General features: G+C 47.4%; 2 protein-coding genes across 14 annotated transcripts in view; one reads left to right on the top strand and one right to left on the bottom strand.

Moving 5' to 3' along the window:
- Nucleotides 1-1646: 1646 nt before the first annotated feature.
- LOC105498168 (proliferation and apoptosis adaptor protein 15) lies at nucleotides 1647-11599 on the top strand. 2 transcript variants are annotated; one of them, XM_011770070.3, is made up of 4 exons: nucleotides 1647-1802; nucleotides 7773-7946; nucleotides 9335-9490; nucleotides 9647-11599. In XM_011770070.3, exons 2-4 carry the CDS (start codon nucleotides 7775-7777, stop codon nucleotides 9709-9711), a joined length of 393 nt encoding a protein of 130 aa, XP_011768372.1. In that variant the 5' UTR covers nucleotides 1647-1802; nucleotides 7773-7774; the 3' UTR covers nucleotides 9712-11599. The 2 variants fall into 2 exon arrangements, with proteins under 2 accessions (XP_011768372.1, XP_070938780.1); XM_071082679.1 differs by lacking the exon at nucleotides 1647-1802 and adding an exon at nucleotides 7527-7545.
- A 338-nt stretch (nucleotides 11600-11937) lies between these two features.
- Nucleotides 11938-27597, bottom strand: part of LOC105498167 (DDB1 and CUL4 associated factor 8) — a 46989-nt gene continuing 31329 nt past the window's right edge. For 9 of the 12 annotated variants that reach the window (XM_011770060.3, XM_011770059.3, XM_011770068.3 and 6 more), the window contains 7 exons: nucleotides 22121-22193; nucleotides 21591-21648; nucleotides 20971-21078; nucleotides 18851-18981; nucleotides 15063-15182; nucleotides 14536-14652; nucleotides 11938-13920 (listed from right to left, as the gene is read on the bottom strand). In XM_011770060.3, the coding sequence (XP_011768362.2) occupies nucleotides 13804-13920; nucleotides 14536-14652; nucleotides 15063-15182; nucleotides 18851-18981; nucleotides 20971-21078; nucleotides 21591-21648; nucleotides 22121-22193 (724 nt within the window). In that variant the 3' untranslated portion in view covers nucleotides 11938-13803. Of the gene's footprint in view, nucleotides 13921-14535; nucleotides 14653-15062; nucleotides 15183-15864; nucleotides 18982-20970; nucleotides 21079-21590; nucleotides 21649-22120; nucleotides 22194-27597 lie in introns of those variants that run through there. The other 3 variants (XR_011615585.1, XR_003021812.2, XR_003021811.2) reach the window with 3 other exon arrangements.

The following is a 27597-nucleotide window of genomic DNA, read 5'->3' as shown; positions in this document are numbered from 1 at the left end:
CTGCAAGCTCCGCCTCCCGGGTTCACGCCATTCTCCTGCCTCAGCCTCCCGAGTAGCTGGGACTACAGGCGCCCACAACCGCGCCCGGCTAATTTTTTGTATTTTTAGTAGAGACGGGGTTTCACCGTGGTCTCGATCTCCTGACCTTGTGATCCGCCCGCCTCGGCCTCCCAAAGTGCTGGGATTACAGGCGTGAGCCACCGCGCCTGGCCTAATAGCTCCTATTTTTTAAGCACCCATCTGTGCCAGTCCCTAGAGACTTACTATTTCTGAATCTCAGAAGAACCCTCAGAAATAGGCATCGGCACCCTCATCTGACCGGTGAGGGCACTAAGGCTTTCAGACATAACTTGCCCAAGGAAGGGGTGGAACTAGCATGCAGCCCAAGGCCCTTGGGTCTTGTTGCCTCCAGACCTGAGCCTTTCACTTAGAAACTACATGAGTCTCAAAGATGGGTCAACAAAATAGGTTTTGTCCCTACAACACAGAGCAAACATGATATATGCAAAGGCAAATGATTAGGGTGTGACAGGGAATGCTGGGGAGAGGAAACAGCAGAGAAAGGCTGTGAAATCCAGAGCAGCAGGAACTTGAGCCTCTTCTAGGAGTGGTGTAGACCTGAGAAAGGAGGGGCTCATTTGAGGTTTCTGGAGGAGTTTCTGCCAGGTAGGAACTGAGGCGAGATGGGGTGATCCTGGAAGTGGCACAAACACTGAGGGGAATCCCCCAACCTGGGCCTGCTGGAGTTCTTGGCAGAAAGGACCTACCCAGGGTCAGACTTCTTTCCAGAGCCAAACCTTGCCCAGAACTGAGACCAGACCCCTTAAGCTATAGAGATGGGGGTGAAAACAGATGCTTCTCCAATTCTTCCTTTCCTCTTTTCAGTCTGGCTGAGAATCTGGGGGAGGAAAGTCCCTGGGGTAGAGGGGAAGTGAGAGCTGCCACATTGGGCCTGGGCAGAGGGGCAGAGCTAGGAGACAGAGCTAAGTGTGGCTTTGCAAGTTGTCTATATTTGCATGCTGAGCTCACTGCTGCTCTTTTTCTCCCCAGAAAATAAAATTACATCATGGTAGGGGGAAGGCAGGAGTGGGGCATGTTTGGGAAAGGTGAGAGGAATGCAAGAGGGCCTGCAGGCATCATCCTGGAAAGAGAAGATCCAGGGCTCCTCAAGACCCCATGTGGCCCGGACCCCTCACTCCCAATGTGGATAAGTCTGATCAGTCATTTACCACTGCGCCCCTGACCCTTAAGGCAAGGAAGTAAGTTTTTACAAATATCAAAGCCAGCAGCTAAGAGAATCCAGCCCCCAAAGGCTTTCCAAACCTTTCCAAAGGCTTTCTAAACCGAACCTACTCTGTGCCTCCCAGGGGTCCTAGGCCCCGTGGTCATCCAAAGGTCAAAAGGGGAGGAGGGTGCCCTACTGGGTAATAATTAAATATGAGAATTGTTTCGCAGTTCAGGGGGAAGAGACCATCTCTGCTCCAGCCCTTCGCCCAATTCTGTCCCCCATCCTAGGAGTCTTCCAGAACCCCAGCCCCTCTGTCCCCCGCCCCCTCCTGCCTCCCCCTCCCTCCCCCTCCTCCCGCCATTCCCCGCCCCCCGCCCCTCCCCGGCTCTGACATCACCGGCCAGCCGGGTGGAGTGAGCGACGCTGGGCTCGGGCTCTGGCTCCGCGGGCGGAAGAGGCGGCGGCGGCGGCAGAAGCGGCGGCGGCGGCGGGAGCCGAGGAGGAGGTTCCGGACGCTGCTCAGGAACCGGGGACTCAGGAGTGCCCGCGCCCTGAGCGCTCAGCTCCAGAGGCGGTGAGAGGGGCGGAGAGGAGACATGTCGCGGGGAAGGGGCAGATTTGGGGGTCTAGGCTTGGAGGGGCAACGATCTGGGACACCGGGGCCAGACGGGGAGCGTGGGGACCCCGGACGAGTCCACTTTGTGTCAGGCCCCACGGGGTCCGTCCTTCGGTCGGTGCGTCCTGAGCGCCGAGCGTGTGCTGGAGGCGGCGTGGCTCTGGCCAGCCCATTCCACGCTGAATGGCAGTTTGAGAGTCGGACCGGGGCCTGGGGATTAGGATGCAGCCTGCTTCCCGCCCAGCCGGCTTGGCCAGGCCAGCGCCCGCCCCTCCCTCCCCGCTCAGGCTTCGGACTCGCCTCCGCTGGCGGTCTCCCGGCCCAGCCCTGTCTCGGTTCCATGTGCCCTCACCCCCAGCCCACTGCACCTGAGGAAGAGGTGGGCTTGGTGGAAAGCTTGTCCAGAGGGAAGGAGGAGCTGGGGGTGTAGAGGAGTGATGTATCTAACGTAAAAACCCTTATTAATTTCATATAATCCGTGTCAAAACTGACAGGGAAACACGCACACCTATAAGGCACGCCAGCACACACAGTGACACACACCCATGTGACTTATACACATAGTCTAGCACACTCCAAATCACAAACGTCCCTGCACTACGCATCCGGCCGCCCACCACACCCCCACTCTGTGGGGTGGGGCATCCCATGAGGAGTCTTCTGAACTGCGGGCTCCAAGTCATCAGTCCGACAGGACAGCTGAGTGGACAGAAAGGGCCACTGTCCCCAAATCCATCCTGATTTTCTGGCAGCTTTTCCCAGCCCCTGGCTTCAGATTGTTCCTCTTTAACAGTGGGGAAAGATGGGAGAAAATCTTGGTCTCATTCCTCTAAAACAAGGAGACAGGATTTTGCGGGCTAATGAGAGTAGGGGCTTCTGGTGGCCTCTCTTCCTGGGTCCAGTTAGGGCTTAGGGTGCTGGGAATGGCTAGTTTCTGGGTAAGAGTGGCCAAGGGATGGAGGAGGAGGGGGTGGAAGAAACGGAGAGGAAAAAGAATGGGTATGAGTCAGCCAAGAATGGAGCCCGTCAGAGAGAGAATGAGAGGAATGTGTGTGAGAAGCAGATAGACATCTCCAGAGAGGTCCAGAGATAGTCAGGGAACCAAGGAGAGGGAGGAAGTGAGAGACAGAGATGGTCAGAGAAGTGTGAGAAGTGCTTGAAAGTGCACTAAACAAATTAGGGAGGATGAAGGTGGGGGAAGACCACTGGGAGTTAGGGAAAGTGGTATGTGTGTCTGGGCCCCAGGCTGTCAGAGCGATTAGCTTTAATTGCTCTTCCCTTTGTGGTTAAATACTCCGTTGGGGAAATTGCCAGTGATGCCCTAGGCTGCAGGCTTCCCTGGTTGCCTACTTCCTCAATTCCGTGCCCATCATGTGTGGATGTATTATCATGCATGAAGAGGGTCACAGAATCAGAGCGCCTCACTCGCTCACACAGATCCTCACCAACAATGTCATGATGGATATCTTCACCAGCTGGTAGGCAGCCAACCACTGAATCTCCAAGCCACTCCCACCAAACTTACTCTGTTTTGTAGCAGGGATGCTCACCCCTTCCTAATTGCAGCTCTGAGTATTCAGATGGGGACACTGAAACACAGATCCAGGAGTCCTAAGTATTCATTGCTATGACTAAGTTGGATAGGTGAGTAGGAAATGCTAGAAGGGGTGAAAGCCTATAGAAAGGAAGAAAAGAGATACTGAAAGATGAAGTAGAAAGGAAATGGATGATGAAGAGTGAGAGAGATGGAGAGAGATGGAAATAGAATCAGGGAGTGCCACACCAGAAGAGTGGAGACAGAGATGGTCTGGGGAGAGTCCTAGGCCTCATTCCCCTCCTCACCGTCAGCCGGCCCTCCTCTGCCCTGCCTGATCCAGTGCCAGCTATCTCCTGATGCCCCATCTTGGGTCTAGCTCTTCTCTAGACTAAAGGCTGAAGGCTAATCCCTGTCCCCATGCCCGAAGGTAATCCATTTTGCTTCTTGGACTGAACATTTTGGGCCCCAGATGTCCTGCCTTTCGTCACTTCCAGGCTGACCCTGGAGCCTCAGAACCCTCAATTTCCTTGTTACAGGAATAAAGACAACCCCCTCCTCCCCGGCAAAGCTAGATAAAAAGCTTAAAGAAGAAATCGAGAATGATATTAAAGGAAATAAACTACAGGACTGCTTGAATTTGGGGCCCAGATATAATTTAAAAGAGGAAAGCTGGACCCCTACTCTCTCCCTTCCAACCCCTCTGTCTCTCCATGATTACTTCCAACTTCAGGCAGAAGACTGACAGACTTGAGTGCCTGGGAGTCCTCTCTTGCCCAATACAGGGACCTCTAGGTCCTTGCAGCTGTGTGGGATGGCCCCTCCCCTTAGCCTTAGGCAGCTGCAACAGATGTGGAAGAGGGAGGGGCAGCAACTCCTAATCTTCAGGCTTCCTTCTCGAATTTACAGAGGATTTGGAACCAAACATTAGAGAGAAGGGATAATCTACCACGACTTAATGTCAAAATGCACAGAAATTCTTTTGGTGCTGCCACCTCCTCCACAGGTGGTTATCCCAATTGCCAGGCTTCTCAAAGCACTCCCAGGGCCTGACTCTTCTTACCCCAGTGCCCATGGAGCTCTCCCACCTGTCCCACCCTAAAAGGTCAGTATATAATGGTCCTTACCTCCTGCCCCTCTTCCCCAGCATCCTCAGTTGGTTTGACCTTTGTCAGGGCTGTGCCTGGGGCCAACTTGGAAGGAGAGGGAGGCAGGAAGGAAGGAAGGTGTGAGGAAGCGGTGAGCAGAGCACAGAAAGCTGGGAGGGAAGAGGACTGACTTCCTGGCAGCCAGGGCTCCGGTTCCTGATTCCTGCCCTGGTATCCTGTCCCAAGAATGGCCTCCGCCCAGACTGCCTGGTGATCCCTGAGCAGCTCTCTGCACTGCTCCAGAGATCAGGAGGATTTTTCAGAGCCCAGAGAGCAGATTTCTCCACAGGCTCTAAGGAAATCTGAATCTCTGGTGAGGAAAGTGACATGGAGGATGAAGGAAACAAGCTCTGCCAAGCCCCACCATGGTCAGGCCAGACCAGCCCAGGTACAACAGTTGATCAGTGAGAATTGACAGCAGTTCCCCTAAACAACACTCCCTTTGCTTCTGCCATACTAAGGCCTAAGCAAATGTATCTCTCCAAGAAGGGAGGCAACAGGGCGGCCTTTCCTTGTACCCTCAGGGGGCCTTACTCCTATCCTTTCTGTCCCTTCTTACTCACCATTCCCCACACCCCTCTCATCTAGTGGTGTCATTGTCCTAACGACTGGGGGGTGGGGGGACCCAGAACTGAGGTTGCCATAGTAACAGATGAGCTGAGGTTACAGCCTTCTATAGTTGACTGTATGCTCTCCTCTCCCTCGCCCCCCCCCCCCCCCATGCCTCATTTGCAGCCTTAGTCTCTTTCTGTCTCCCAACTCCAGCTCTCTTCCTCCATTCTGCAGGCTTCCCTCACCCCTCTGGATGTGAGCCTATGGTTATATGCCTTCTTACACATGCTTTTGGCTGGTTTAGACACATAAAAACACACACCACAGATACTCACAGCCAGTGCACCCACAGCCATATATCCAGTGCTGGCACATACACCTCCATTACCGGAACATCCAAACACACCCACAGACACCCAGCCACTGCCGCCTCCAGAGCTGTGCCCACAACCCAGGGATGAGCATCCATAAGATCCAAGCACACACACATTTCTCCTCTGCCACTTTAACATTCCTAACCCCGTCTCTCTTACGGGCCTCTTTGTATCTTTCACTCTCTTAGAAAGCTCCTACCCACTGCCCCCAAGTCTTTGTGGGTGAGTGTGTTACACACATTAATCTCTTCCCGCCTACCTCCTCTGTAGATCTGTTTTAGATTCAAAGCCCTAAATCTTAACTCCTCCCGACACACACACACACACGCACGCGTGCACTCTTTCCTCCTGCAGGATCTATAATATTTACAAACTCTCCTTCCATATGAAAGCAGGGAAGCATAACCCCCAATCCTGCCCCATTTCCAGCTAAGGGCTTGACCCCAGAGTTTCCTCCATTGGGGCAGAGTCTTGTCTCCTGCTGCGCTTTCCCTTCCAGCTCTACTCACACCCCCCCAACCCATTCTTATCTCCATCTCTAGTCCCCTCCCCATCATCCCCCTCACCCGTATCCCCCTCCTTCTGTCCTTGGATTATCAGTGGAGTGAGGGGGGTTGGGCTCCAGAGCCTGCTGCTGTGACCTAGATTTCAAGACAGAGACAGTTCCTGGTGCTGACAGTCAGAGAGCATTGTTCCTGGCCCGGCCTGGCAGGGCCACTGCTGGGCCCTTCTGTCTGGTTGCACCTGGGTGTGCAACTGAGCATGCCTATGACTGCCTGTTTCTTGCGGGGGTCATGGTAGCCCTGCTGTCTGGCTCATTGTCTGTTTGTGTCACGGTGCCTGCCGCCAAGGGAGGCTTGTTTATTCTGGTCCAAGTAGAGGGCTGGGAATGGGGACTTCTGGGTCCGCATCTCTTATTTTGTGATCACCATGCCAATCTCAGTTCCCCTGCAGTAGAGCAAGAAGGAAGGAAAATGGGAGTGTGTCAACCAGGCCCCTTTGATCTGCCACATTTCCAGCCTAATGCTGGGGTGATTTGCGGGCAGCCTCAGTCAGGGACGAGGTCATCTTGCTGCTTGCCCACCCCTTGGTCTAGTCGCATACAGTGTGTTTATGATACAATTTACTTTTTAAAACATGCTTTACTTTTCTGACTAAAAGAAAACAGATACTCATTGTGGAAATAAGTTCCATTTTTGAGCTCACCCACTAGTGTCACATTTTATGAAATCCAGAAAGTTCATTCAAATATCTGACCTTCTTTCTTCTGTCTTAGCCACAGTTCCTATCTTAGTGGAAGGAAGGCCTTGAATGTTTTCTACTTCTCACCTAAGGATCACGAAAGAGGGATGGGGTGAAGGCCTAGGTGAGATCTGGCCTTGCTGATCTCATCAGATCATGCTGAAGGTAGTGCCAGTAGGATGTTGATGCAAGAAGAGGGGGCAGTCCCCTTTTGCCATTCTCCCAAAGCCGCATCTAAAGTCCCCTCCCTCCACCACCCAGCCAGCCTGGGAACTGGGCAGGGGGCCAGAGCCAGTCACTTGGTATTCTTGGGCATGGGGGCTGCAGGCACAGCACAAAGGGTAGGAGAGAGCTGAGTGGGGGCCTGGTAACCATCAGGGGAGAAAATGGGCTCCACAAAGGTGGGGGTGGTCCTTGCTTCCCCCACCTCGAGCCCTAATGACTGAATACAAGGCTAGCATGGAGAGGCCAAGGAACCACTGGACCAAGCAACTAGGCATCCATCCAAAATGAGTCATTAGTGGAGTGGCGGGGAGTTGAAGTGAGGGACCCCTTTGCCTCTAAGGCAGAATGGGGAAGCTAGAACACACAACCTCCTACCAAACCCTCCAGCTCCTTCTCAGCTTCTCATTGCCACAGCAAGCCTCGCCCTGGTTGTTTTGGAGTTTTTTTTCCCTGACATGGGGAGGGGTTGGAAGTGGGTGGGGCGATTCTGGGGGGGGACTTGGAGAGAGCGGGTGAGAAAGTCGGGAGCAGGTTGCTATGGTAACCGCCTCCTCAGTCAAGGGAACTGTTGCCAGGGTTACTGTTAGAGGGGGAAAACAGAAGAAAAAGATGGTGGGGGGAAGGAGGTATGACTTGTCACTCTAGGCTCCTGCCTGGCTCCTAGCATCCCGTCTACCCTGACCACCTCCCCTAGGTCTTCCTTTTCTCCCTCAGCCCTAGCCACCTCCAGCCTCCATGTTCCAGGCACATGCCTGGTACGGCAGAGTGGGGAGTAGGAGGGTAGTGCCGGGGAGTAAACCAGACTCCGTACCTTAAGCTCAACTCCTATTCCTTTGTTGCCTCCCAACCCCAGTCATGGCTGAGTACGGGACCCTCCTGCAAGACCTGACCAATAACATCACCCTTGAAGATCTAGAACAGCTCAAGTCGGCCTGCAAGGAAGACATCCCCAGCGAAAAGAGTGAGGAGATCACTACTGGCAGTGCCTGGTTTAGCTTCCTGGAGAGCCACAACAAGCTGGACAAAGGTGGGGGAGGGGAGCACAGGGGTCCTGTCATCAGTCTTTCAGGCTCAGTTCATTCAGCAAACAGAGATGAGCTCAAAGCTCTTACATCCACAATGTGTACCCCTCTATAGCAAGGCAGAAGAGAGGTGCTCTAAGAGTATGGGGGCCTTAGACATTTTTCATTGTGCCCCTCATCAGTAAAAAACGTTATTCAGATACTCCTGTGCTATTATCACATACACAACAGAACGTAAAAACAATCTAACAATAGTAAAATTTTAAGTGACAAAAATTGGGAAGAATTCTAGACAATAAAAATAGAAGAATACTTGAATGAGGGGAGAACTCGAAGTGTAATCTCATCTGGTAAATAGTAATACTAATCTTTGTTAAGCACTTTTTAAAAACTGGTAAAATTTAAAACTACAAGTTCTAACACTTTCTTATCCACTTTGAGAGACTACTGCTTGGGGAGTGGGGTCTATGGATTAGACTAATCCCACAAGCTGGAGGCTTTAGGGAAGAATTGGTGTTTAAGATGGCCCTGAAAGGTGAGTGGGATTTCTAAGGCAAGATCCAAAGGAGGGCATGTCAGGCAGAGGAACACTGTCACAGAGTATCTAGTGTGTTTGGAAATGCAAGCAGTCCTGCTTGGCTTGACTAGGATGCAGGGTGTTTAGAAATGGCTGGGAAGGTAAGGGTAAGACCGTGTTGTAGAGAGCCTGGGTATTGGATAGGTGAGGTGAGTGAACTCAGAGCCCTTCAGATACACTATTCTGACTGCTGTGTGGCTGGCAGGGAGAAAGTATAAAGGAGGACATGTTACAGTTAGACTATGGCAACAGTCAGAGGGGAGGAGCCAGGGAAGAAGGTCTAAGGGCATCTATAATCTCCTGAAATTGGCCAAGCCATGGACATCATCCTTCTGGTGGTGTCCATACCTTCTCTCATTTAGAATAACCTTTCTCACCAGGCCCAGATTCTCCCCTGGGTTGCCTAGAGATTCCACTCTGTTGGTCCTACAAGTGCTGTCAGCAAATTCTTATACTTACTTGGATGGAAAGTGGAAAAGGATGGGGGTGGGGATGGGGTATCTGGAAGTCAAGTTTTTCTTTTGTCCCCTCCCCACAACATATGGGAGCTAGTATCCAAGCTAAACCCCTCATTCTAACCACAGTCTAGAAACTTCACTGACCAATTATCTGTCCCTCCTGCAAACAGTCCCCTGTATTGTTGTTTGGGTGCCTTAGCTTTCTTTTACTGGATTAGTAGCCCCTCTTCTTCCAGTGTTGTACCCTCCCATAACCAATGTCAGCGACTCAGCTTTGGTTCCAGGTCCCTAGTCTGGTGGAGTAGGGGGAGGTGACCTCTACAGCCTAGCTCTGACCCTATCTCCTGCCTTCCTCCAGACAACCTCTCCTACATTGAGCACATCTTTGAGATCTCCCGCCGTCCTGACCTCCTCACTATGGTGGTTGACTATAGAACCCGTGTGCTGAAGATCTCTGAGGAGGATGAGCTGGACACCAAGCTAACCCGTATCCCCAGTGCCAAGAAGTACAAAGGTAAGAGGCCATTCCTTTAACTAGCTGCACCTCTGCCTCGTCCCGTTGACTATCTTTGGAGTACTTGAGTTTTGGGAGAGTGGAGGCAGATGCCCAATGGGCCTGCCTGGCATCTCCCATACTGCTGTCCCTGGACACATCCCTTTTTGTCCCCAGACATTATCCGGCAGCCCTCCGAGGAAGAGATCATCAAATTGGCTCCCCCACCGAAGAAGGCCTGAGCAAGGGGGAGGAAGAGGAAGGTTGGACCTTCATCAGACCACTCCCTTCCCCCATCCTCCAGGGGAGGGGGCAAGGGCAACCCACCATCTACCCACTTACTAACCTGGTCCTAACCCCCTTACTGTGCGCGTGTGTGTGCGTGTGCGCACGCTCTGGCTGTCTGTCTATATGTCTAGCTCATCTAGTTCCTCTTCTTAAGGGGATGGGGGTCAGGGGCTAGGGGAGGGGGCTGAGTTTCCCCACTTTAGGAGGAGGTAGGGGCTATTTCTATGCAAATAGAAATCAGCACATTCCTCCTACTTCCCTTTCCTCCACTCTCCCCCCATATCTTTAAAGTGTGGAAGCAGAAAGGACCTGCATTTTCCTACATTGAGGAGCTGACATGGGGGTAAGGTATGGGAGAGGTGGGTGGATCCAGGGAAAAGCAGTGGGGAGGGAAGGCAAAGAGGCCACTCAACCCCCACCTGGAAGGGGCAAAGAAAAGCCAGAGTTCCCTGTTTGTACTCCTGTGCTGGACTAGCTGTTTCCTGAGTACCAGCAGGTCCCTTTTTTGCCTCTCATGGGCCTAGCATAGGTATGAGCCAGGGATCCTTTCCTGGCCCCTAAGATCAAACCCCATGGAGCAGCCAGCATTAGATGCCCCCACCCACCTGTACTCTGGAGAGACTGTGCTGGGAACATGTACCACTGAGCCTGAGATGGGGATGAGGGCAGAGAGAGGGGAGCCCCTTTTCCACTCAGTTGTTCCTACTCAGACTGTTGTACTCTAAACCTAGGGAGGTTGAGGAATGAGATCCTTAGGTTTTAACCTGCATCCTGACCCCACCATCTATAGGGTCCCAACTTGGTTATTACAGGCAACCTTCCCTCTCTCCTTGGTGAAGAACATCCCAAGCCAGAAAGAAGAGAAGTTAACTACAGTGTTTTCCTTTGCACTGATCCCCACCCCAATTCAATCCAGGAAGGGACTTAGGAAACCCTTCTTTACTAGATATTCTGGCCCCTTGGGCTTGTGAACACCTCCTAGCCACATCACTACAGTACAGTGAGTGACCCCAGCCTCCTGCCTACCCCAAGATGCCCCTCCCCACCCTGACCGTGCTAACTGTGTGTACATATATATTCTACATATATGTATATTAAAACTGCACTGCCATGTCTGCCCTTTTTTGTGGTGTCTAGCATTAACTTATTGTCTAGGCCAGAGCGGGGGCGGGAGGGGAATGCCACAGTGAAGGGAGTGGCAGAATCAAATTGCTACATAGTCCAAACAAAAAAGAAAGCTTTTTCAAAAAACATTTAATTCACATGCAGTCTCAGAGACTATTTAGACAAAGTTGAAGTTAGGAGCTTTCAGGATGTGAGAGTAAAACTTTAATGGGAGGGGAGGGCTGGCTGCTGGAAGAAGGAAGAAGCCAGACTGGTTAGACAGTATTCTTAACTCCTAGCCCAGCCTAGCGTGTCCTGCCCCTCTGGCCACTGCTGCAGACACCTGCCTTAACACACACACCTCTAGGACTCCACAGTTTTGCCTTAAAGGACCTTCCCAAGTCTCCCTTTCCCTGTCTGGCTTCTCCCTTAAGAAGAGAGAGATACTTGTAGAATTGGGTGGGAGGAATGAGCATAAACTGTCCTTCCATTTGGGATATGTTACATTAGAAAGAGAGAGAATAAGGAGCCTTTCTTATGGAAGAAATGGGAGAAGAGAGACAGGGTTATTTTCAGCAGAGTCTAGTAGTTTCTCTGTAAGGCAAAATAATCTAAAAAGACTAACCTGCCCACCCACTCCTTATATTGCTGTGAGATTGCCCCTATCTTGTGCTCTTCTGTCTGCAGTGTGCACGGCCTTGTTCTAACCTGGAATAAAGGTGATTGATTGTATTGTAACTAACTGATTTTAAAATTTCTGTGAGTGACGAGGATTTTGAAGCCTTTGAATCACTGGGAAGGGAGGGGGAACAATATTTATGCCCCAGAACAAGGGCTGGGAAAATACCCCGAGTGTATACCCTCACCCCACCCAATCTCCTAAGTATCACTGAGCTAAATGGAGCGTATCCTACTTCCAACAGTCTCCAATTGGAGCCCAAGCACTGGAAATACGGGTCTCCCAAAATGGACTTTCTAACACTGTATCATGTGCAGAATGAGAGGGGTAGCTACATTAGTAGGAGCAAAAACCATCCATTGTGAATAAATGGACCACATACCACACAGAGCAGCAGTCAGGGGGAAGAAAAGCTTTACTGGGAGAAAATACAACAAATTCCAGAGTGCATGGTTTTTAGCCCACCCTATCACCCCACCAGCAATAGGAACACAGACCACTCAATCACACATTCCCTACCTCAGGGAATAAGTACAGCAGCCAACATCTGGTCTGAGAGCTGCTGGGAAAAGGGGCAGGAGGAAGAAGTGTCTGGGAATACCATTCTCTCACTCTTTTCCCCTCCTTCCTGGCCTGATTTAGTAGAATCTGACTGTCCCAGGATACAGAATTCTTGATTGGATCTTGTGGAAACTGGGGGCAAAAAAATAGCAGCAAAAGCACTTAAAGGCAAGAATTCAGCTGGGACTTTCAGACTCAGTGACCAGTGATAAGACAAGTGCCCAAGCTCCAGCCACTGTAATCAGTCCTTAATGACTTGTTCCTCAATCCTAAAATATCAAGAGGTGGACAAGGTTTAAGTCAAACCAAGGAAGTCTTTCCCTTCACTCTTCTATGAAGAAGGGAACTGGCATCAAGTTGGATGGCTTAAAGATCAAGCAGCTAAAGGTAAGAGAGACAGAGAGAGAGTGTGTGTATGTGTATGTGTGTGGTGTGTGTGTACGTGTCTTCTGTCACACAAAGTACCACAATAGTCTGCAGTGGTGGCACCACCCTAAAGTATTTTAAGTTTTAAAGACAGGCCAGCCTCTGGTTAGAAGAGCCATCCTTGGAACCCCCTACAAGACTAAAGGAGAGGTAGGAGATCTGAGGCAAAGAGCTGAGAGGAATTTCCTGGTTTTCCCAACCCCCACACCAAAGCAGGGAACGAGGAAGGGCAGAAATGAGGATCCTTCCATTCTCGAACCTCCAAAAACCTAAAGGGTAAGTCCCAATCTCTAGTGACCATACACAGAGGTAAACTGACCCCAGGTGTCACCTCCACACCATTACTCTTGTTCACTCTTAAGTCCCTTTATTGCATTCATAGAGAATATATAGGTATTTAAACTTTGACAATAATTTTACCTTGATACATCCAAGTTTGACTTGCTTTTTAATATATTTATAGATATAAAATTAGGCCTCTAACAGTGATAGGGACAGGGAGATTGCTGCCACCAAACAATGTTTTTTAAAAAAATAACAGAAGAGGTAACATCCTTCCTATTCTTCCTTCACGTCTGCCCCTCTTCCACCTCTCCCCAACCTCCCTCACCTGACGTATTAGGGGGTGATGGGATGAAGAGAAGAGAGTGAAGGATATGTAATCAAGTGCAAAACACTGTGATAAGTACAAAGAATGAATAAGGTGGATAGGAAAGTGAAGAGTGTGGGATGGTTAGGGGCTTTAAGGACTTCCCAGGAAAATAGGATTCTGGGATGGGGTTGCTGAGGGGGGGAATAATCAACTGTCATATACTTTTAAAAAACAAAGGAAGAAAAGGTCAAAAACCTAAACCAAAGAGAGAGTGGCACTCCTGCCCTCCACTCTGGCCCCTTGGTACTGAATAGCCAGTTGTTCTACCCACCCCCCCTGCCCAACAAACAAGGGAGCTTAAAGAAAAAGAAACCCCATTCCCTATCCCAAACCAGTTAACAAAATAGGTTTCCCTCTCCTCTCAAAAAGAGGCTTTGGGGAGAGGCCATTTCTACTGAGTCCTATGCACCTCTCCATGGAGCCCCATTCCAGGGGTCAACTCCCATTCCTAGGAACTCTGTTGGTTCACTCCTCTGGTTTGTCCTTCTCCTGGGATGTCTTTCTTTTATCTAAAGCAAAAAGTCCAAAGTGCGTTTCTGCTGAATGTAGGACCTGGGACAGGAAAGGGCTGCCCAGGCAGGATCAGATTGGCAGCCCCAGCCTGCCCCACCTAGGTATGAGGCCTCAAGATGGCATGCACTGCACCCGGTCAGGGCCCTCCTCCTCGTCCGATGTGTCTGAGGAGCTGGGAGACTCATCAGAGTCCGCGTCTGTGGCCCCAACCCCAGGTTCTCGCCAGCGCTGTGGATGGGAAAGGCTTGTTAGTAACTTCCCTGGATGGAACAAGGACAAGCCTGTTAGGTCTTAGCTAGAATATAGATGCTTTAGGCCAGAGATCAGCAGAATTTTTCTTAAAGGGCCAGATAGTAAATATTTTAGACTTGTGGTCTATATGGTCTTTATTGCAACTATTCAACTCATTGTAGCGTGAAGGCAGCCACAGACAATACACAGAATGGGTGTGGCTGCAAGCCAATGAAACTTTATTTACAAAAACCAGCAGCAGGCCAACTGCCAGTCTGCCAACCCCTGAACTAGGCCTCTTTTGGCATAAGAGGAAAAATAGAAGGGTCACACCGAGACTTGTTATTTCTTCTCAATTCCCTCCTCCACCCTCCAGCCTTTGCCTTTATGAAGATAGGATTACACATGGATGGCAATGGACAAGAGTAGATACCACCCTTTTCTGCTGATGTCTCTTCCAAGGCTGTATCAGGGATCTGATGGGGATAGAGGACAATGGATAGGAAATCCAACCAAGATCACCTGATTCCTCCTTAAAGTCACTACTCTGGAACTTTTTAGCCCTCTTAAGAGGGTCACTCCCTTGGGAACTCATTTCCAACCCCAGCTTACCCGGTGATGGCGTCTCTGTCTCAAGTGATGCATAAGGAACCACAGCATGTGACTATCAAACAGGTCAGGGTGGTGCAAGCTATCTTCATCCCGCTCCCGCTTGTTCTTCTTAATCACCTGGAACCCAAAAAGGTTGGGAAGAGGGGGCAGCAATGAAGAGGAACCCGGGACCTGATCAAGAAGGCTGATCTTCTACCCCAATAAAAGCTAACCGTTAAGTTGAAGTGGAGCTACATTAGATTAGGAAACGATGCCCTAGGTTCAGCTGCTGCAAAGGTAGCAGGCTTTAATATAGAATAATTCTTAAAGATGCTCCTTATCCCCATCCTATTACAAATTAGTGCTACTTCACAGCTGCCCCCTGGAGCAGGACTATTCCCACAGAGGAAATTACAGGAATGTTGGGGAGGGTGTTAGAGCAGTGCCTTTAAAGAACTGGGCAGCAAGTTATTCCTCCCTATGACAATTAAGAATCAACAGTATGTGGATAAGCAGAAAGAAAATAACTTCTGCAGTCAGCCACTTACATCTTTTAACCCTGTCAGCTCAGTGGAAGCTTCAGCTGTGGGTGCCCAGATCTTCACATCATGGTCTAGGCCACTGGTTGCCAGCACAGGCAGGTGAGGGTGGGGCTCAAGACAGTTTACCTGGTCAGGAAGAAAGGAAAACAGACTCAGTAGTGTGTGGGAGTAGGGTTTAAAAACCACTACTCACCTTGAGCCAAATAACTGCCCTTGATCAGGGCTGATGCAGCTGCTGGGGAAGGGAGGCCCACCCATCCTGAGCCTAAGCCAAAGGGCACTGGGGGTAGAGAAACCAGACACAGACTGGGTATAAGACCAGGCACATCAATCATTTCCTATGTTTAGGTCAGGGGTGGCTTCATCCCCAGATATGGCCCTAGGGATGGGTGAGTGGACTGCCCAAGCTTACTGCTGGCTTCATAAGACAATGAAATCCAGATGACCTCATTCACTCCAGATTCCAAAGCTCCAACTTGCCCAAGGCTGGAAAAAACCATCTCAGTGGCTTTCACCAAATGGCAAATAAATTTTAAAAAATGAAGCAAGTAGCAGCTGCCAATGAACCCCCAGAGAAGAGTCGGAGAACAACTACATTCATTTGGCACTGTTTACTAGAACTGGAGGAAGGCACAGGCTGAGAAGAGGAGGCTGAGTTGCAGGGAGTGGTGGGAGTGATGGAGGCTCATGTCTGCTTGAGAGAACCTTGCACATCCCAGGGGGAGCATCCTACTACCTGCCCTGAGCACAACAGGCTCAGCTATAAGGCAGCACATTAAAATAAAGCAGCTTCTTGGGGCTCCCATAGCCTCAATCTCAGCCACCCTCTGGGTAAATTCACTGAACAAGGCAAAAGAAATAAACTACAGCAGGAAGGCCTTCTAGCTTAGGCAGTTTCCTTCTGTCCGAAAGGCACCCATGACCCCTGCTGTCTGACTTGGAAACATGAGCTTCCCTAAGGGAAGGGCAGGGAAGTTCCTACCCCATCCAAAAGAGTTAGTTCCAGATCTAGCTGCTAAAGCATTTTGAGTCTTTTAGTGAAAGGAGGAACACATAGGAAAGGCACCCTGCCTTGCAGCTGGCCATATAGTCCAAGAAAATAACTTCTTTTAGTTCTCTCTGGACCAACCACCTCCCCTGCCTCACCTGCACAGGCAGCTGAGGATAAGTCAAGGGCAGGCATGGAAAACAGAGCTGACCTACAGACTTCCCACTTACTTTGACTCCATCTTACAAATAAACAAATGCTCAGAAAAGACTGAAGCTAAGACTGAGCTTATGAATAAAACAGAAACCTCGTTCTTTATCTCCTCCCATTCCACATATCAGCCTATTGTGAAGTTTATCTTTGGGCTGTTTTAGGCAGTGCAGTTCAATGCCTGGAATAATATCTATCTCTAGTAATGGACAACTTACACATACAAACCTGAACTTTTTCATCTATCTCCTAATAAGCCCTTGTTACAGACCTGTACTCTTTGAGCTAGCTCTGCTTGAATAAGTCAGCAAAATAAAAAAGCGCAGGGGAACAATTCCTTGGAACTTAAGACTAAGGAAAAAGCCAGTGGCAAGAGGAACAAGAGAATAACATACAGTACCTGAATTGGAGCCTGCGGGGGGAGCCGACAGAGAACTTCTGGGCCAGAGTACCTGGTCACTTCACCAGACCTGTCTGAATGCCAGGACTTATCCTGTCAATAATGCCTGAGCAGAGAAAAGAGCTCTGGCCTTAGATGACTGGGCTGGGGGAATGTAGAGAATGGGATCAAGCATCAAAGTGCTCTTGGGAGACTAAGGGGCTGTCCTCTGATACCACCCCCCATTCTTGTCCCTGTGAAGCTGAATGGGAACAAAGAAATGATCCTCAAATCAGAGTCAGGAGATCTGGGCAAGTTAGAAAATAACTTCTAAGATCTTTGGTTCTAACATTCTACGTTACAATTACATTCTACTCTACATTTACAATTTGCATGATATAGAACTGCTGAGTCTACTACATTGAAACTAGTGCCTGGTGACCCCCACTGCTGGAAAATTAGGACCAAAAACAGAACAGAGGGAGCCAAGTAAAAGACCACATCGATCATTCAGCTTACACAGAGACAAGAATATGTAAGGAAATTTGCTTCAGGGGTAGCCTCTATATCTCTTATTCTACTTATTTACTCTTAGGACCACTAAAACTTAGGCCTAGGGCCCACCCATCCCAAGTAAATGCCTTCCTCACCTGGGCAAATGGGTTAATCATCAAACCCTGGCATTGGCTGAGCTAAAAGCAAACTGGCCTGCAGAATGCTTTTGGAGAATGGACAAATGCTGGCCTGGCAGAGGGCATTCAGCCCTGCATCTCTCTGGAACAGAATGCAAGGCAATAGCTTATGTCAAGAAAAAATTCACTGGCCCCTTCTGACTTCCTTTCTCTAAATGCCTATTGCATAATTCCCATTAAGACTCAAGTGTTTTGGGTTTGTTCACTGCAGATGACACAGGGGGACCTATGGAAGAGTAGGAAATGAAGCAGGGAAGAGTGAGACACATCTTGAACTTCTAGATTCCTCTCCATTTGTATTCAAACCATAAAAACCCTAGATCTATGCAGGTCCCAGGTCCCCAAAATTTAGAGGAAACCAGAAGAAAATTTGAAATACCCTCATACCAGGGCAAGAAAAACATAAGGAATGGGATCCTGATTGCAAGGAACCATTCTAAATTCTAAAACCACTCTCTGAAAAAAACTTCATCAAGAGATGGCTAGGCTCTGTAAAGTTCCCCACAGCTAAGAAGGAATAAAAAGGAAGAGAGACTTAGCTGTCTCAGTCATTCCTTAGAGGTCTTGGGTAACCAGACTATTCTAGGCAATCAGTATAATTTAGTCTTTCAAACTGTCTTTCCATCTCCTGTGGTCCAAAAACCTTGTAACAGAAAGCAATTGAACTCTTTCCTAATTCTAGGTCTCAAAAATGAAAAAAAAAAAAAAAAGATAAGGTTAACCAGATACATCTAAAGAGCTGATGGCTCTTCATTCCCTAACTCGATTCTCACTCTTCCTTTTTGACCTAACTCCACAGAGGTCTGCAGAACTCAAAGGACAGGCAGACTATGATATGATCATGGGTTATACAGCAAGCAGACTGCTCAACTACTAGAAAAAAATTACATTTGCTTTCTCCTTACATATACACATTTATATGTGTTTGTTACCTATTTGAATGTAAGCATGACACTTCACCCCTAAATACTTCAACATGTATATCTTAAGTACAAGAATATTCTCCTACATAAGTAATCAAATCAAATAAATGTAATATTGAATACCATGTTATCTAATGTATAAACCATATTCTAATTTTCCCAACTGTCCAAAAAATGCTCTTCATAGTTTTTATCTGCTGATCTAAGATCCAGCCAAGATCACTACTTAGTTTAGTTTAAAGGGAAGAGACATAGAGAAATCTTTAGCCTTGTGTAGGAGGGTGTGCCCTGAACGCTAACACTTTTTCATTTGGAAAAGGTGCATGCCTAGAGATAAGTTACATCACTCAGGACAGGACAGAGGTTCTTCCCTAAGATCCCTTTCTTGTCTCAATAAACTGTGCTTTACAGGGACAGAAGATAGGAACAGGAAGAAAATACTCCATCAAAAACTCAGCACCCCCAGGCTAACTAGCCTTTTATGGCTGGTTGGACCTCTAAAACATGGTATTATGTAGTCACAGAATTCAGTGTCCCTGCTAAAACCTACCTTAATGACTGGAGAGATTAGGGAGCCAGCCAGCTCAGCATACCATACTCACCACGCCTCCCTTGTCCCCCTCCATGAACTGAATAATCTGGCAGGATGATTTCTCCCAGAGGAAGATGTGCCCACAGTCACTACCGCTCACCACAAACTCACTCTTAGGGCCATAGAAATTGACGCCTTTTACTGAAACGATAAATGAGGGAACAAACCACATGAGGGTTGGCATCAGGCCTATATATATTCATCTCAAAGGGAATTTAATTATTCACAAACTCTAAATCAGCTGAGGGCCAAATAATTATTTTCATTTTCTCAAAACACATCAAGAGATTATGCATGTTTAACAGATAGTTATAAGAATCACAACAGTCCCAGAGATGATTTATATTCTCCCAAAGAGCTCGCTCCTTAGGGCAGAGGAATCTGCAATCCTTTAGCAGCAGCCTCAGTCTCTAAGTTTATACCCTAGCAAGCAACCACAGGCCTCTCTAATCCCTTACCTGTCCCATCCTGATTCGTCCCAGCTGTGTCCACTCTTAGGCAGTACTGTCTTATGGCCTAGGATTATCTTTGATATGTGGGCTTCATTGGTACTTTGTCAATATTTTTGGGGTCATCAGTTGATCTGAGACTGATGAAGGCCACAACTGCCTCAAGAAGCAAGTCATCTGTGCTTGCTACCATTAACAGGGTTCCACTCTCCAGAATCAGTAAAAGAAGCCAAGAGTTCCAATGACTATGGTCAGTACAATATTGGCCATGAGACTGGCACCCTTCCTTTATCTGCCTGTGTACTGAGATCCAAGAACAGATTTTTCCCTCCCTCCTTACCAGCTCAGGAAAAAAACTAAAAGGAACTGCTATCTCCAAGACAAAATCATGACAGGTATCTGTTAGGAGTCGTAACAACAGAGTAATGATTCCTCAACTTTTCTGGACATTAGAATCATGTGGGTAGTTTTTAAAAATCTCAGTGCTCAAGTTCCATCCCATCCCTACTAAATCAGAATATATAGGGTTAAGGCCAAACTTATTTTTAAAAGAACATCAGGATTGGGATTGGTGGCTCATGCCCAGCACTTTGAGAAGTCAAGGCAGGCGGATCACTTGAGCCCAGGAGTTAGAGACCAGCCTGGGCAACACGGTGAAACCCCAACTCCACAAAAAATACAAAAATTAGCCAGGTGTAGAGGCATGCACCTGTAGTCCCAGCTACTCAGGAGGCTGAAGTGGGAAGATCACCTGAGCCTGGGAGGTCGAGGCTGCAGTGAGCCATAATTGCATCACTGCACTCCAGCCTGGACAACAGAGTAAGATCCTGTCTCATCAACACAAAACAAAACAAAACAAAACAAAACAAAACACAACACAACACATCAGGTGATTTCAATGTGCCCCAAAGGAACAAAACAGGCCAATCTTGGGCTAGTTACTACCACCATTCCTCCTCTTCTGCCTCATCTAAAAGAATAGTTTACTCCTCCTCCTAGAGGTGTAAGGTCACTCCCTATTTTAAGCAATTCAGGACCACTGACTAAACAGGGCTTTCCCTGACTCCCTAAGACATTTGTGCTTATTTTGAAGTTACCTGAAATCTTAAAATAACAGTCTAGTCTCCTTATGTCCAAACCAATTAGAAGCAACATTATTGGAGTGGCAAGAGATGCTCTTGAGTGCATTCCCCTCTAGCATAGTGGAGAAAACATGAAAACTCCAGCCCAATTCAGGATAATCGCTCAGTGCCCATGGCAACACAGGCAGGTAGTTTCTATTTCTTTTTTTTTTTTTTTTTTTTTTTGAGACGGAGTCTTGCTCTGTGCCCCAGGCTGGAGTGCAGTGGCGCGATCTCGGCTCACTGTAAGCTCCACCTCCCCGGGTTCATGCCATTCTCCTGCCTCAGTCTCCCGAGTAGCTGGGACTACAGGCGCCCGCCACCTCGCCCAGCTAATTTTCTTGTATTTTTAGTAGAGACGGGGTTTCACCGTGTTAGACAGGATGGTCTCGATCTCCTGACCTCGTGATCTGCCTGTCTCAGCCTCCCAAAGTGCTGGGATTACAGGCTTGAGCCACCGCGCCCGGCCGGTAGTTTCTATTTCTATAACCTGAGCAAGACACTGTGGTTCTCCAAAGCCAACAGGCTTGGGCCACAGAAACCTAGGAAGACAGTCTCACCTGTGGCATTATTTCTGTGGCCCTTGTATCTCTTAACATACTGGGCCCCATCACTGTGAGAGGAGTTGAAGAGGTAAATGTCTTCATCATTGTAACTGGCCAGGAGCTCTGCCAAGAACAAGAACATAGCAGTGAAGGCAAAGGCTGAAAAAAGCAGGGACCAGGAGTTGGGGGTTGGGGTGGGGCTTCTTGCCAGTAGTGCCCCCTCCAAATACCCAGGTGTAGCACCCATCTTATTTGGAACACCAGGCAAGTCCGACTGTACAGGGTAGACTAGGAACACACTGCCAACCCAGGGGCAGCAGAATGCTCAAAAAGATCATACCCATTAACTCAGGAATGAGTCAAAGGCATAAGAACCTGCTCAGGCAAGCAACCTGGGCTTCAGGACAGGCCCTGCCAAATATCATCTGCAGCATTCTGCAAATGGTACCTGGCATTTCCAAGGGTCATCTGCTGTATCCTCCCGCTATGTGCTCACCATCAGCAGTTACTCCCCAGCTGCTCTACTTGGAGCTATAGCACAGTGGTGAGCACTGGAGGGCACATGCCTCACTGGCTCAGCAGCTCCCTAGACAGAGGGGGCATGCCAGCCTAGGAGCTGGGCCCTGCTCACGTACCTGTGCCGTCGTGGCTGTACACAAGACAGGTGATGTTTGCTTTGGACTCACTGTTCACCTGCAATAAGGAGCAGATACTGACTGATGCCCCACCCCCCCATTTGTTATACCATCTTCAGGAAACAGCTTTTCCTTCAAACTCCCCTATATCTTCTCCCAGAGATTTGAGAAAGACAGACAGAGACAAGAGTACAACTGATGAAACATGACCACCTCAGGGGGTAGCATCTTGGGGCTTTCTCTTGGTTGCCATCTGTGTGCTAGCCATTTTATGTACACTGTCTCATTAGGCCTCACCATCAAGGTGCAAGGCAGTTATTTCTTTTTCTATTTTGTCGATTAAAAAAACTGAGCCTATCAGAAGTGAAGTGACTGCCAAGATCACAAGGCTGGTAAGTGGTAAAGCCAGGAATCAAATCCAGATGACTGACTTGAAAGTCCAAGCTCTTCCCACCATACCAACAAGTTCAGGTGCAGCCTTGGGGTTGAGTCAGGGAAGCCTGGAGCAACTGGCCCTTCATGAATCTTACCAGGTGATGAGGACAGAACTTCTTGAGTACTCCATTGTTCTCATTCTCATCAATTTTCCTCTGGTCATAAATCCTATAATTGGAAAGCAATGAAAATGTAAAAATTTACAAACAAATCCCTTAACGAGCTGCAATTTGATATAGTGGCAGGAAACTGCCAGCTGGATGAAAATAAACAACATTTTCTAAACCAAGTTCTGGCTTGTGCTCTTCTTAAAGGGCATCCCTTTTCCAATCCATTTCCCAAGTCTTTGTTTTGTTTGTTTGAGACTGGGTCCTGCTCTGTCACCTAGGCTGTAGTGCAGTGGCATGATCCCGGCTCACTGCAACCTCTGCCTTGTGGGTTCAAGCGATTCTCTTGCCTCAGCCTCCTAAGTAGCTGGGACTACGGGTACACGCCACCACTCCCGGCTAATTTTTGTATTTTAGTAGAGACAGAGTTTCATCATGTTGGCCTGGCTGGTCTTGAACTCCTGGCCTCAAGTGATCTGCCTGGCTTGACCTCCCAAAGTGCTGAGATTACAGGGATGGGCCACCACACCTAGCATCAGACCCTAAATCCTTCATCCACGTACTTCCCATTTTAAGTGGCAATCCTCAATTCTGTCAGTTTGAAGTTGTTTATCTCTCTCCTGAAGTGTTATATCACATACTGATAATTTTCACCGAAACAACTAACATTAGTATGGAGCTTTTTATGTGTACATTACCTACAGAAAAGGGTTACTCACGGGCAGAAACCACGCTTAATGTAAGTCAGTGGGTCCATAATCACTCCTTGAAACTTTATTTGGCCTGTTCTCCCTCTCATACCCCACAATACTTATTAAAAACTACCACCCATACGCTCAAGACTCCCTCTCCTTTCCACATTCTTATCAAGCACACTACACCTTCACTTTCCTTCCTCTCTCTAATCCAAGCTTTAAACTCAAATATTTAGGATACACATATTATGTGTCAAATATTATGCTAGGTGCTAAAATTACAGTGAGGAACAAGACAGATCTACTAGTATCTGTCCTCACCCAGTCTCCTCCAATCTCAGGGTCAATCTTTTGACAAATGCTCTTCATTTCATCCTTCCAGGGACCTTGTTTGATGATTATCTAATTTCTCAACCTCTTCCTCATCACCAGTTGGCCACTTTCTAAAAATCCTTCTACTGACTGTCCTTTCCTACTATTGCTTTTTTTCTCCTTCCCCTTACAGTCACACTGTAAAAGAACGATCAATTCAATATTTCCACTTCCTTATTTCCTATTCACTTCTCAGTCCATCCTAATCTGGTTTTGGTCCTCAACTCACCACTGAGACTTTCTGACTGAAGTCATCAGTTAATTATATCCATTTGTCAAGTAGGTATAAGTCTAGAGCTCAGAATAAGTGTGTGTCTGCAGACACAGATGTAAGTCATATATCCGTGTATAGGTGGTAGTTAAAGCACTGGTAATGGAATTAGATCTCCAGGGGAAAATATAGAGAGGATTTTCCCTTCCTCCTTTAGAATCTCTGGCCTCTTTCAGAATACAATGAAAACTCTAGTCCCTTCTCCCCAGAAAAATGCACATAAGCACACTTTCTAGAGGTTCACATAATACTTGTACTTCAAGTTAAAATTCCCTGGTATAAAGCAAGACGAGAGCTGAAGACTGAGATGCTGAAGAACATCAGCATTTAATGGGTGAGGAAAGGAAGACACACCCATGAACAACACTGAGGAGTGGTTGGACATCAAGGAGAGAAGGTGTTTCAGGGAAGGAGTAATAATGTCAAGAGTAGAGAAAAAGACTTGAAAAGTATCTTGTTGGCTTTGGCAGTTAGGTTACTGATGACTTAAGCCTTGACAACCCCAGCTCACACGATCCTCCCGCCTCAACCTACCAAGTAGCTGGGACTACAGGCACACACCAACATGCCGGGCTAATATTTTTATTTTTTGGTGGAGACAGCATCTGCCCAGTTTGGTCTCAAATTCCTGGCCTCAAAAGATTATCCTGCCTTGGCCTCCCAAAGCGCTGGGATTACAGGTATAAGCCACTACACCCCAACTAAGTGTTTATTAATAACCTACTATATTCTACATATGATGCTAGAACTTTGGCAAACTTTTTCTTAAAGGACAAGACAGTAAATGTTTTAAGTTGGTCAAGAGGCAAACCATCTAATCTCTACTATAACTATTGAATTCTGCCCTGTAGCATGAAGGTGGTCATAAACAACATGAAAATGAAGGCCATGGCTGTGCTCCAATAAAACTTTATTTATAAAAACAAGCAGTACAGTTTGTCAAGCCCTGTGATAGACAGTAAGCATAGAAAGATTAATACAAACTTTCCTACTACTTTCTGAACATATGATAGGTCCTTGATAGTTTACTTTATTTTTAGTTATTTTTTTTTTTTGAGACAGGGTCTCACTCTGTCATCCAGGATGGAGCGCAGTGGTGTAATCACAGCTCACTGCAGCCTCAAACTCCTGGGCTCAAGAGATCCTCCCACCTCTGCCTCCCAAGCAGTTGGGACTACAGGAGCATACCACCACACCTGGAGATATTTAATTAATTAAAAAACTAAAATGTTTTAATTTTTTTTTTTTTGGTAGAGACACAGTCTTGCTATATTGCCCAAGTTGGTCTTGAACTCCTGACCTCAAACTATCCTCCAGCTTTGGCCTCCCAAAGTACTCTAGTTTTATAGTCATGAGCCACCACACCAAGCCCCTTGACATTTTAAGTCACATAAGGAATAGTTTTAGCATCCTCTCCATACCTTTACCACATCTCTTCCCACATGCCTTCAGGCACCCACTAACTTGTTACCCTAAGTCTTCTGTACCTGCCTTTAATCTAATGTTCTCTCAGTGTTGCTGATTTTGGCTTAATAACTGGGAAGCGAAGAGATGATTTACTGACTGTGCTTCATCAATCAGGGCCTATTCTTAATCCTTTAGCAATAAATTTTCATGTCAGCCAATCACACTGCCAAATTTACCACTAAAGAATTCATTTGATATATCCTCTTTTTCTTTACTCCTATAAATTCTTAAAACTAACCTAAGCAGGAATTAGCTTAGCTTAGCAGGTATAGTAGGGACTCACACCTATACCTCCTCTACGTGCCTACTTTTTTTTTTTTTGACCACAGGCCAAAAAGCATGTCTCCCCAGAGCTTCCCTTAAATACTTTTTAATAACTCTAAACTAAAATTCAGTATTTATGATGCAAAAGCCTTGAGGATGAGTAAGCTATTTCTCTGTATTCCCTTGAAGTAATTTCTTTAGGCTAGGAGTGAAAGTTAGTGATGTTATGATATAAAACATTCAGCAAAAATGTTTTCAAATTTATACCAGAAGATGAGCTGTTCGGGTTCTTTCAAAGAAAGAGTAAGAAAGGAGAAACCTCAAAACATTCAGTTGGCTGCGGAGGAGAGGTGCCAGAGAAGTTGAGTGTAACCTAATGTCAGAGAAGAGCTGGAGTGTTGAAAGGGCTACCTGCTCAAGTAGGATCAGTGTGCCTCAAAATCTTCATGCAGCCAGGCACGGTGGTTCACAACTATAATCCCAGCACTTTGAGAGAACAAGGCGGGTGGATCACTTGAAAACAGAAGTTCGAGACCAGCCTGGCCAACATGGCGAAACTGTATCTTTACTAAAAATACAAAAATAGCCAGGCATGGTGGCACATGCCCGTAATCCTAGCTACTTGGGAGGCTGAGGCATGAGAATCACTTGAACCCGGGAGGCAGAGGTTGCAGTGAGCCGAGATCAAGCCACTACACTCCAGCCTGGGCAAAAAAGTGAGACTCTGTCTCAAAAAACCCAAAAATCTTCACATAACTTCTGCCAAGTAAATGGCCAATAGAGGATACTGAGGCTGATAAGAGACAGAAGATTTGAGTATTTCTCCTTGTGTTGAAATGTTAAAACTCTTAAGTCCTACTCTAACCCTGGGAAAGTATCAGCTTTGGGTTAAGGCAATATGAACTACAGTTCTCAATACAGCAAATTCCTACATTCCCCTCCAAACACCTTGGTCCTAGTGGTGGAATTCGTTAGAGACACAGACTTTTCAAGTAACCTGGAGCTCTAAGTAGGAACTCCCAACTCGAAATTTCAGTGAATGCTCAACTTGGAGGAGGTAGCAACTGAAAATGTGTAAAAGTACAACCCTTTTTGATCAACAGCTTCTTATCTAAAAAAAAAAAAAATCAGCCGGGCACAGTGGTTCACGTCTGCAATCCCAGCACTTTGGGAGGCCGAGGCGGGTGGATCACCTGAAGTCAGGAGTTCGAGACCAGCCTGGCCAACATGGTGAAACCCCGTTTCTACTAAAAATACAAAAATTTAGCCAGGCGTGGTGGCACGCCTGTAATCCTGGCTACTTGGGAGGCTGAGGCAAGAGAATTGCTTGAACCCGGGAAGTAGAGGTTGCAGTGAGCCGAGATTGTGTCATTGCACTCCAGCTTGGGTAACAAGAGCGAAACTCTGTCTAAAAAAAAAAAGAAAAAAAAATCTATGGCTACACATTTGAGGACTGTTGGTAACTAGAGGAAATGAGTTTTGAAGACATGGGAATAGGGGAAGAACAGAGAAACAAGGTTCTGTCCAGGATTCCTGAACAAGGCAAAGTCATCTCTCATGTATTTTCTAAAAATGTACCCTATTCCGCATGATTCTTACTGATAAAATGAATCTGGAAATACAGCTATAAAATGTGCTCTCATTTCAAAAGATGACGCTTTTCACTTACCATTAGGAAAGCAAAAAGTCACTCATTTTTCTAGTGATCTTGTCCCTCTCTCTCCTTTCTAACTGATGAGCCCAAAGAAACATAGTTAAAATAGGCCAACTGGATAGAGATGAATACAGCTTACTACTAAGGGTCAGAGGAAATTAACTAATACATATGGAGATTGAATCCAGTGTCTGTTTTCCTTAGGTCATGTATCAAGAGCCAGTGTTAACAAAAGGTGTTCACGGTAACAAAGATATCACTATGGATAAAAAAAAGTGGTAGCTCAGGACAGTGAGAGCCGAAAAACCCTCAGTTCACACTAAGTGCTCCCAAGTCTAACTATTTCTGAATTGAAAACCAGTTATTTAAAATTTCTAGGCTGGGTGTGGTGGCTCACGTCTGTAATCCCTTTGGGAGGCCAAGGTGGGTGGATCACAACGTAAGGCGTTCAAGACCAGCCTGGCCGAGATGGCAAAACCCCGTTTCTACCAAAAACTACAAAAATTAGCCAGGCGCGGTGAGAGGTGCCTGTAATCCCAGCTACTCGGGAGGCTGAGACAGGAGAATCACTTGAACCCGGGCGGCAGAAGTTGCAGTGAGCTGAGATCACATCACTGCACTCCAGCCTGGGTGACAGAGTGAGACTCCATCTCAAAAAAGAGGATAAATAAAGTAAAATAAAATTTCTAGTGCATGTTTATTTATATATGAAAAAGGTAGAAGATTATTTACTAATACAGCA

This window comes from Macaca nemestrina, chromosome 1 (genome assembly GCF_043159975.1).
Source record: "Macaca nemestrina isolate mMacNem1 chromosome 1, mMacNem.hap1, whole genome shotgun sequence".
Lineage (NCBI taxonomy): Eukaryota > Metazoa > Chordata > Mammalia > Primates > Cercopithecidae > Macaca > Macaca nemestrina.
The sequence above is the reverse complement of the archived record's forward strand: the minus strand, read 5'-3'. Positions and strand labels throughout refer to the sequence as shown.